Here is an 11,531-nt window from a genome sequence, read left to right as displayed (position 1 = left end):
AAGGGCAGACTCAACCATGATGAAGGCTAGCACTAGAGGAGAAGCCTAATCAAAAAGTAGTCCAAAATCTCTCCATTCAAGCTACAATTGCTTGTGAAGACTAAACAATATACCTTTGTAAGTCTAGAATAAGTCCAATCATACAAATTTAGTCTTTTTGTTGTTCTAAAGATCAAAAATCTACACAGAAAATAAAAGAGAAAATGAAAGAGAAGAAAAAAAGAGGTAAACAAAAACTTTTATGAAAAACAAGGGAAGAAGGGCTGGGACTTTATGGCAGATCAGAAGTAGCAGGAGCAGATGCAATACCGAAGGTCTGCAGCAAGCTGCACATGTAAGAAAACCAATTCATAGACAAGGCAAGTCGGCTGTCTGCAAACAGATGGAAAGCAGGCCAGGTCAGGCCACCAGAGGCAGATGCAGATGCAGATGCAGTTGGGGAAGAAGACCTATCAGTTCGGAAAATGGTGTCAGGTCTCGGTCGGCCAAATCAAGACCTTCATAGGTGGTTGAACAGAGCATCCTTTGGACACTCCAGCATGCAGACCAGCACGCTGCTGGAGAGCATTGTGGAGGACAGGAATGCAGCAGTAAACCTAGGGATCTACATCAACTGTTCCAAATACACACAGTGTGAAACTACTATGTGCTTTCTAAAACTTGGAGATAGGAATTTACAGACTTTTTATGCAGAATTTTATGGACGCATATTAGAATGAAGACTGTATGAGTGAGACTTTGCATAACTTGACAAATTGCTCAATATGAATAGCAAAAAAGAGATATACACAATTGCACTTGGGTTGAGGGGCCAAGACCCCCCCCCCCTGTCCAGGCTCTTCTATTTCTTGAAATGGAGATACAAGACCAAGGTGCAATGCACCCTACAAACTCTGACTCAAACTCTAGAGAGGGATGATTTAGACACGACTTGTAGAATAAGAGTGCTCAAGTAGAGCGATTTACAGAGGATGATTAAAGCTGGAGCTAGTGAGAACTTGACCCCACGGACACCTCAATCCACAAGGACGATGCCTGCTGGCCACAACTTCATCCCACATTGGGTGCATGTTCTAGATGAAAAGTCAAAATTTCAATGCAAAAATGTTCAACAAAGAAACAATGCTCAGACTCAAACTCCCCTTCCACTTTGGTTGCCGAGCCCTTGGTGCAATTGGCAGCCCCTCTTGCTTGCAAGGATGAGATTTTGGGGCTGGTGAGAGAAAAACTCAGGAAAAAAGTATTGTAGGGTAGAGAGAGAAAGCCTTGGAGTGGAGTAATGGTGTAAAGAGAGAGTGTTATAGTTGCTCCAAGGTAGGGGGAAGGGAAAGAGATGTGGCTGCTGCTCCAGGGATGAGAAGAGAGAGATATTTCTGCAGGAAGAGAGGGCTGAAACTGTAGACAGAGAATTTCTGCAAGTAGAGAGAGAAAGACTGGCAGAGGAGAGAGAATGCTGCAGCTGCTGCTCCCAGGCAGGGGGAAGAGAAGGGGATGCTGCAGGGTTGAGAGAAAGACTTAAAGAAGCCTGCACACTAGAGAGAGAAAGACTGGCAGAGGAGAGAGAGAGTCTGCACCACCAAGAGGGCTTCAGATGGAGACAGGGAAGACAGCTGCTGCAACAAAAGGGAGAGGCTGCTGCAAAATTCGTGGGAATGCGTGGAGAGGGTTAAGGGGGGGCTTCTTTTATAGACCCAGCCCACCATCTGCACAAAATGCCAGGTTTTTGGGGGGCTGGCTGTCTCAAAGTGGCAAGCTTTTCCAGCCCACCAAACGGTGGGCTGCCCCCCTCTTTCATGCCACTTGCCCCCTCCCATTGCCGAGTGGCTGGCCCACTAGACCTGCTGCCAGCTCAGCCTGCCACATGTCACCTAAACCCCAAGTGGTCAGAAATGAATTCTGACTTCACCAATGGGTTCTTGGCAAACATTGACCTATTCTAGAGTCATTTTTTGGTTTGATTGACCTCAACTAAGAGGTTTATTCGTTTGTTGCCTTATCTTGTATCTCCATGCCTCTTGGCATGTATCTTGAGACATTCTCTTGAATGGTTACTAGGTCGGTCTGCAATCTGTGCATTTGATTCATCCCAAAAATGGGTACTCAGGGGACTCTTGTGTGTCATTAATGCCCATAACCCCAAGCAGGTCTACCCTCAAATTCTAGACCTAGCCCCATGACCTAACTGAACATCTCTTGCAAATTAAGTAAATAAAAATACAAAAGAAAAATTAGCAAGCAAGTGGACATGTTGCATGCACACATATCCACCTAGCTTGCCAGGCACGGTATCCAGATGGACAAACTTCCTTCCTTTCAGTACAGCATGGACGCGCCTCCTGAGTCGATCCCACGAGATGAGATCAACTGTATCATATGGTTAGATCTCCTCCAGCTCCACATATCTCGGACTTGGGGAGGGGACCACGAGGTCCTCACCAAGATCCAATACCTCGAGGAAAGAGAAGTCTCACATGCGCTGACAATTGCCATTGGATAGATGCGTGTTTCGTCACATCAGGTGAGGATTGAGGCAAGGAGAGCTGCAGGTATATCCAGAGAGTAGAGAATTTGCATGCTATGTACGCTGGGGGCGGTTGAGAAAGAGGATTTCTCTCTATTTGCCCGGCCTAATATGAGATACGGGGACGCTACCCCACTGTCTCCACCTGGAGAGGAGTGGCTTCGGTCCACTATTACGACTGATGCATTTACATGACCAGGTTTGTTTTGGGTTCTATCTGATGGACATGCACCAGCACAAGGAGACACTCCTGCAGCCGATCAGAGAGCAGCAAGAGACAGCTAGACCACAAGACATGGAGGCTAACCGGACACAACGATGCGTCACAGACTTCCATACATATGAGTCAACTCCAGGACAGTGTGGAGTAGAGGAGGAGCTAGCTGATATGATGGCAGCTTGGATCAACAGAGAGAGCCGGCACGGTGCCACTGAGAGAGGGACACAGGGATCACGCACAAGACAGAGAGTGTCGAGAGCACATTCTATTGAGGTCCGACCTATCACACCTTTCCTCAAAGGGGACCGATAGAGACAAGGGGTCACCCTGGACATAGCCCAAAGAGTTAAGAGATCGAGGAGACCGCGCCCCTTGCCACAATGCAAGACGGCCCGACAAACATAGATATGAGATGTTTTCACAGCTCACCAAAGAGCCATCGCTGTGCTAGGCTTCAATTTCTGAGTCCCAGCTCCAAGATCAACTTGATTCAGCATGTGATTGACTCGTATTGATTATGATTTTGATTTTGCTCGCATAGATTAGTACTCAACAAGGGCCCTAGTGTGCCCTTTGCTCCAGCCCACTGAGGCTTGTATGAGTCTACTATTTTTGTGCACTTTGTCCCATAGGCCCACGAGGCCTCCCGCAGGCATTAATACATCTCTCTCTCTCTCTCTCTCTCTCTCTCTCTCTCTCTCTCTCTCTCCCGCGGGCATTAATACATCTCTCTCTCTCTCTCTCTCTCTCTCTCTCTCTATCTATCTATCTATCTCTGTGTGTGTGTGTGTGTGTGTGTGTGTGTGTGTGTTTCTTACCTACAGTACACAACCGTGTATCTTTTTCCTCCACTTTGACTTTGACTTTATCCTCACGCTCCCGCTCTTTCTCTTTCTCAAGACGATCCCTCTCCCGTTCCTTTTCTCTTTCTTTCTCCTTTTCTCGTTCTCGTTCACGATCTCTCTCCCTTTCAAATCTCTCACGCTCCTTCTCCCTCTCTTTCTCCCTTTCTTGTCTCTCCCTCTCTTTTTCCCTCTCCCTTTCTCGTTCCCGTTCTCGTTCTTTCTCTCTTTCCCTTTCCTTCTCTTTCTCTTTCTCCTTCTCTTTCTCCTTTTCCAGTTTCTCCCTTTTTTCCTTGATCATTTGCCGTAGCTCAACAACATCCTTGGTAAGTAGGTCCACCGGTTGTAGAAGAGAAAAGTCTCCTTCAATGTCTGTACCATCCTATACAAAAGAAGAATTGGAACAAGCTGATGTAAGCAAGAGAACACAAAATGAGGCCAACATGAAGGAAAGCTTGAAACACATTCCCAAATGAAGAAAATAACCATTTCCATCTAGTTTCAATTGTTTAATGTCCTTACATCAGTTAGATTTGCTTCTAATTCAAGATATTGAAGGCCTTTCTGAACGAATGATACAAGTGCCCCAGGAGGAACTTGATTGCCATCAATTGGGATTTTGTTGAGGCCAGCTTCAAAACCTAGTGTGAAGGCTGAATGAAGGAAGCCTGCACCACACCCACACAGTTGAAGCTATCAGTTTCACAATGGAGAGCCTTAAATGTTTTGTGAAATCTCACTCCATGTAGGCCTATCTCAAGTAGCCTCAAATTTTAAGAAAGTTTGAATGTCTCCACTGTACTAGAGCCTACTCCAACACTTTCAAAATTTTAAGAAAGTTTGGACATCTCCACTGTACTAGAGCCTACTCGCATTGTACACTGTACTAGAGCCTACTCGCACACTTTCAAACCACATTTTTAAGAAAGTTTGAACGTCTCAACTGTACTAGAGCCTACTCACACTCTTTCAAAGCATATACTTCACATTGCATAAATATGATTGCAAGCTATGTCATCCCTGCATATGTCAATAGTGCCCAAAAGAACAGCAGGTCACATGCATATAGATATGTCCAAGTTACTGTCCATACAATGAATGACAGTACAACGAGATGAGTTTCCCGAAACAAAGGGAAGACTCATCCATATGAAGGCAGGCACTTCACAAAAACCCCGGTCACTATAGCCATCTTTGCAAACAAAGGAAAAAACAAGTTGCATATAACAGCTGCATAAATTAAACCAGACTTCTGAGTTGCTCCCTACAAAAGGTAGTTCAACACAATCGGTAATGAGCCCCTGCACAATCTGCAATTAGTGTTGTAGTGTTGCAGAACAGAACCAGTACCTTTCATGTTTTCTGGCATGACATGTACAGTATAACTGTACTAAGTCAAATATGTCCCAATAAATCTGGTTTTCTTAGAAAACCTTCTCGAGACCAGCAGCCATAATGGACAAATAGTCTTCCAGGTCAGGGTGCAGTCTGCCATAGATCCAGCCCACAAGGGAACCTATAAATAGGCGCCCCTGCCTGCACTGTGCTCTTCCCAAGAATAGCCAATACCTAGACAGTTTTTTGCATAGGCATGAGCAGACTCCTGTACCCTAGATCTATCCCTCGTCTTCCTTTGTGGGTACACAAGTAAATGTAACGATGTCACCTCGTGCACTAATTAGAAAGTCAAAATGATTATAAAAAGGTGAACAGTAAGAAGCTATCAAGTGATCGACCTCCCAAACTGGGCGGTTTAAACAGCATTTCACACACTAGACATTGCACGATCCATGTTCGCAATCACATTCCCAAATTCACCAAGCTTTCCAATCCACACACTACTTGTGTCAATCTTCTGAATTTCATGCCATGCACTAGGAAAAGTGTACTCTAATATGGGAAACAATGCCACTGGATTCTGGAAATCTTATCTCATGAAGTAACAGCACAATTGAGAGCACCTACCCCCACCCAAAAAGTGGTACAAAAAAACTCCTATCCCCAAGCATGCCTAGAGTGGTCACCTTCTTTGCAATAAACACAAAATGCACCAAGGATGACAGAGAACACCTAGACTGAAAAAGTACAAATTATTTTGGGATCCAACACAACAGACATATTTCATATGCAATCCAGCAACCAATATAACTAGACGCAAGCACATTTTTAGAATGCATCCGTATTTGTCATTTTGAAAGACCACCATAATGACATATCAAGGGGTGAAAATTGAGTAGCAATGACAAGGGCTGCAGTACCAACAGGAACACCTTGCCCAAAGTGATTTCTCGATGTATATAGCTAGATGACATTATATAAAATCACGTCAAGAAGGCAATCGCAACACGTAAAACAATGAACACAAAAAATATTTACGTTTGATACTCAAGTCCAAACGTACAACAAAGTTTCCAATTTTATGCCACAAACTAGGCATTTTACAAGTTTGTGCCTCTTGATGTGGTTCTACACAAAGATGATGGCCATGCACATAAGATTGTTGCAACGTACAGGAGGATTGGAATTGGTGCTTAATTTTAAGATAAAATTATCCATTCCTTTGCATGAAGAGACCAAAGCAACATACAAACTACAAACTGCATAAAAAGACCACGAGATCACATGTGACGAGAGCGAAATTCACAGAGAGCTGAAGATATCGAAATCTGGACACAAAGCTTTGTATAACTTGACTCAAGACTCACCACAAGATGCTGGACGCTTTGCGCAACCCTATCAAGTTTGTAGCAGAAGTTTGCAAAGACAATGAAGACTCTCTACTCTCTACAAGATCCTATAACCATGTATGAGCAGCTACTCTATTATCAGACGCTAGACAACCAACTAACGACTCTCATGGAGTCGGAATGGACAAAAGGACGGAGCTCTTCGCACCACGCAGATTTATAGGAAAGCTTGTTGCCGCCAAAAGCCCTAGAAGTCTCTGAACCGCCATGCTTTTGCCAAACCACCATGCAACACTTCAGTCTGCCAATCGTTCAAGATTCACCGCGTTGCACGTTGTCTCGAGTCTCCACGAGTCAAGTATATCACCACGTGTACCAATCAACCATCCTCTTCATGCATGGACCAATAAAACACTAGCTGCCACATCCACTAGCGAATCATCCAAATCTCTAAGGTGCTAAACCCACCCCCCATGGGAGGATTTCCCCAATAATCCCCCCCGAAATCCGAGCAAGGGAGCAACAAGACAACTTGCTTAATATACTTACCAAGACCAAAAATACCAAAAGCTACCACCTCCACAAGGCAATGGTAACCAACAGCCACCCACACAAGGTTTGGCATCAACATTGGACTACCCACGGGGCACAACCCCCTCAACACGATCTTGATCAGCTCATATCATATGCCAAGAATAGTGCACATGCTTCAGCAAGCACTTCGGGTGCAAGTTTCTTCTTCTTCCAACTGTAGGTTCTTCATCTTTTGCCGAATTGTCCTAGCAATTCTTTGTTCAGTAATTGAAAGATTATTGATCTTCATGGTCAAAAATACCTTGTTGATAAAGTGGAGTCGGGAAAAAGATGCATAAAGAGTTGCCTAGAACCAACAATGCAACTGCACCAAAATGTCTTGTCCTCAACACCGAGACAGAGAGCCCAGAATAAGCACCTGCAATATGCCACCAAGAATCTTGTTCCCCACAAACAAGATGAGACAACCAATCACAATCACATGCATCAACAGACGTCCACGAGAGAGAGAAAAAGACAGACCACCAAAACAAAGCATCCATGAACCTCTTTTGCCAAGGACCCGAGCTCAAAAGACTGTACTGAAACAAAAGCTTTTCTCAAATATACGGCACGCTCTTGGACCGTTAGAACCCCTCTCGGATCTCTCTGGTAGAATCACAAATCACGACCTTCTTAGGCCATCAAATTTCTCTAAGTTTCATGAACCCAAACCGCTCTGATACCAATTGTTAGAATTGGTGCTTAAATTTATGATAAAATTATCCGATCCTTTGCATGAAGAGACCAAAGCTACATAAGAATTACAAACTGCATAAAAAGACCACGAGATCACATGTGACGAACGCAATTCACAGAGAGCTAAAGATATAGAAATCCTGGACACAAAGCTTTGTATAACTCGACTAAAGACTCACAACAAGATGCTGGACGCTTTGCGCACCCCTATCGGGTTTATAGCAGAAGTTTACAGAGACAATTAAGACTCTCTAATCTCTACAAGATCATATAACCATGTATGAGCAACTGCTCTGTTATCAGACGCTAGACAACCAACTAACGACTCTCGCAAGTCGGAATGGACAAAAGGATAGAACTCTTCACGCCACACAGATTTATAGGAAAAGCTTGTAGCCGTCACGAGCCCTGGAAGTCTCTTAACCTGCTTTTGCCATGCCACCATGCAACACTTCAGTCTGCCAATCGTTCAAGATTCACCACGTTGCACGTTGTCTCAAGTCTCCATGAATCAAGTATATCACCACATGTACCAATCAACCATCCTCATCATGCATGGACAATAAAATACTAGTTGCCATGTCCACTGGCCAATCATCCAAATCTCTAAGGTGCTAAACCACACCCCATGAGAGATTTCCCCAACAAGGAGGATTGATAAAAATGCAGCAAGAGAGACAATTTTGGCAAGAAACGCAGCAAATTACTCAAATTTGGTGAAAAAGCACAGCAAACAAATCCATAGATGTCAAAATGTCCAAATATCTTTCACAAGTGCAATGGGAAGGCAGAGCCCTTCACAATTCTAACATGACTCAGGAGGATTGATGAAGATACATCAAAAGAAGGAAGAAAGGCAGCAGATTAATCAAGACTTTGTGAAATTTGCATGAGCACCTCCAGAAAGATAGATGTCATATGTACAACAAGAAGGCAGAGCCCTTCACAATTCGCACATAATTGAGTACGTTCAAGAACTATTTCTACGTTCAAGATTCCAGTAGTGAGAAGTGTTTGCTTGCAGCCATTCATCTTCTTAAGAAGCTATCACTCGATGGACAACATGGCAAAATAATCACACTAGTCCTCCCAATGGACATTTACATGCTTGAACATTTGCAAGGACTAGAAGAAATGCTTCCTCTCACCAAAATATCTCAAAAAGTTTTTGAGACCTATATCGTGATATCACGTAGAACAAGCAGGAGTTAAGATCATCAATTTGCCAATTGTATGGATTACAGCGTGACATTCATCGGTGCATGTCCATATATCAACAAAGAAAGCTTCTTTGACCTTGCAAGAATTAGGTGATCATGAAGAGAGGTCCAAAGTACACGAAACCATGTACAAGGTAACACAATATGAAATATCAATAGCTATGGAAATTCTGATAAGAAGAAGGGCAATGAAGAGAACACCAAAAACAATAATAATGGCAGCAAGGAACAGCCACAGGAATAGAAAGATGGCCTACTATGTGGTCACCTTTATACACTCAAAGGCGATAGCAAAGTGTCACTACTCAGCCATCCAAAAGGAGAAGTGTCAACACGTGAAAAGGCCGAGGAGCCCCGCCAACACTTACAACATCAGCACAACAAGCTCCGACGTTTGTTCTCACAAATGAGATTGAGGATCTGTAAGATAGTAAGGCAGTGAATTCATTGTTCGTACGATCCTATATCATTTGAATGTTGTCGGCTAATCAATGGCCAACACATCAATATCTTGTTTGATTCCAGATGCTCAACAGATGTGGTGTGAGAATGTAGTGTGAGAAGGACATCAACATCCAAAGGCCAAAAACTTAAGGTCTCTTATAAAGACCCAGATGTGGATGAAAATGCAACACTAGTCTTGCAAACGAATTGAAGTGTGTTCCCTGACATAGTCTTCTTTTCCATTTACTTTATGCAAAAAAGTGAGCTTCTATGACATGACAAAATCATGTACACAACCAACACAAAATCATGCTATAATGAAGGGGAGAAAAGGGCAAATTTAGAGGCCCTTCAGAGGCCTTTTAGGTGGAAAATGTGGAGGGACTATATAAGTCCCCATGACCCTTTATTGTACACTTTTGATGTGACATCTAGTCCTATCTACTCTCCCAACTCCTCCCTGCTACCTACTGCCTATGCTCTCACCTTCTCTCTCTCTCTCTCTCTCTCTCTCTCTCTCTCTCTCTCTCTCCCCCTTCTGCTATTCTATTCCCCTTCCACCAAATCTACCCTACCCCTTTTCTACATTGGTATCAGAGCACCTTTCTTGGGCCTTGTGCCCCCTGCCTTGTTCTTCACAACATCAACCCTCTTGTGTGGACTGGGAAATTCATGTGCAGGTGTGTAGGCCTTTTTGAAAGGCTCATAGTTTTCTGCATCTATGCAAACCGCAACATCTCTTTTGGGTCGACCCGTTGGTATATCCGATTAGTGCTCCTTTCACAGCACCACCGACTCGCGAGTATGCATGGAGCTAGTTTAAGTTTATAAGGCAACCGACACCCTTGGGAGAGAGGTCAATCCTCTTCTCAACCCTTTCGCATGCCATCATTTCGGAGAGATGCATTTGGCAGAGAGACCCAGCCAGCGGTTCATGCACCTATTGCTCGGCCGGTGAGCACATACATTCAAACGCAACCACTGCATCAAATGGCAGCAGCTACTACATAGTGGGGGGTTACAAGTGGGCAGCAAGCCCACTTTTGATGAGATGCTTATTGGGTGTTGGAAGCAATGGAAGGTCAAAAATGAAAGCACAATGGAATAAAAAGAGATGTTGTAATAGATTGCTGCAAAACTGAAGTGTGGAGGCTCAAGGGAGAGCCAACATAACAAAACCCTAGGGCTAACTGCCCTAACTAAACCAAGCGTCCTAACTGACCTAAATGGTGCATAAACTAACTGTACCAATAGTCCTAACTGACTATAACTAGGCCTACAAGGCTCATACCAAGGTATAAGTAGCATCTATGGATAGCCCATGAAATAGCCTACAAAACCCCCTCCATGGTATGGGCTGAAGTATCCTCGACATGGCTCAGGATACCTAAATATCCAACCTATGACTGTACAAAGTACAACAGATCAAGTTACAAAGGGTACTTAGTTTAAAGCTCGCCGAAAAGCCTCAAACTTAGGTCGAGGTAGAGCCTTCGTAAAAAGATCTGCCAAGTTGTCTTCAGTGGGAACATAAGAAAACTCAATATCAGCTGCTGATAATCGCTCTGTGACATAGTGATAGTGAACCTCAATGCGCTTTGTGCGTGCATGGAAAACTAGATTCTGTGCAACAGCCAAAGCACTCTGACTATCAGTGAAGATGACAGTAGGAGCGGTCTGACATGCACAAAGATCTTCAAGTAGCTTCCGAAGCCAAACACACTCCACTGTAGCTGTAAAAGCCGCTCTGTACTCAACTTCACAGCTAGAAGTAGCAACTGTACTCTGCTTCTTGCTGAACCAAGAAACACATAAAGTACCAAGCATAAAACACTTGCCACTATGTGACACACAAGTGTCAGAACAACCAGCCCAATCACTATCAGTGAACCCATGCATGACAAGTGAAGTATCAGCCCCATAAAGAAGGCCTAAATGATGAGTGCCTTTAAGATATCTAAAAACACACTTCACGGCATGCCAATGGTGCATAGATGGGCTGTGCATATATCTACTCAACTGTGAAACAGCATATTATAGACCAGGTCTCGTATGGCATAGGTAAATCAAACAACCAACTGCTGATAAAGAGTGACATCACATGTACCGCTGCCATCCTCAGAAGAAAAGTGAAAACCAATCTCTAATGGTGTGGATACTGGCTTGCAATCCTCAAACTGAAAATGCTACAAAAGCTGTCCAATGTACTTGGATTGTGACATTAAAATGCCCCCCTCACTGCCAGCAAATTGAATTGCCCAGATAGTAGTGCCGAAGACCAAGATCAGACATAGCAAATGTATGTTGCAAACCAACTTTAAAATC

At 43.8% G+C, this 11,531-nt stretch overlaps 1 protein-coding gene across 5 annotated transcripts in view; it reads right to left on the bottom strand.

Annotated features, from left to right (window-relative positions):
• Window positions 1-11,531, bottom strand: part of HOS15 (WD-40 repeat family protein) — a 59,310-nt gene that overhangs the window by 18,819 nt on the left and 28,960 nt on the right. For all 5 annotated transcript variants that reach the window (XM_087391457.1, XM_087391458.1, XM_087391459.1 and 2 more), the window contains exons 3-4: window positions 4,106-4,251; window positions 3,560-3,965 (exon numbers count right to left, since the gene is read on the bottom strand). In XM_087391457.1, coding sequence (XP_087247583.1) covers window positions 3,560-3,965; window positions 4,106-4,251 — 552 coding nt within the window. The remainder of the gene's footprint in view (window positions 1-3,559; window positions 3,966-4,105; window positions 4,252-11,531) is intronic.

Source organism: Dipteris shenzhenensis, chromosome 20 (assembly GCF_047967505.1).
Source record: "Dipteris shenzhenensis isolate YYH24624 ecotype China chromosome 20, Dip_SZ_1.0, whole genome shotgun sequence".
In the NCBI taxonomy this organism is placed as follows: Eukaryota; Viridiplantae; Streptophyta; class Polypodiopsida; order Gleicheniales; family Dipteridaceae; genus Dipteris; species Dipteris shenzhenensis.
The sequence above is the reverse complement of the archived record's forward strand: the minus strand, read 5'-3'. Positions and strand labels throughout refer to the sequence as shown.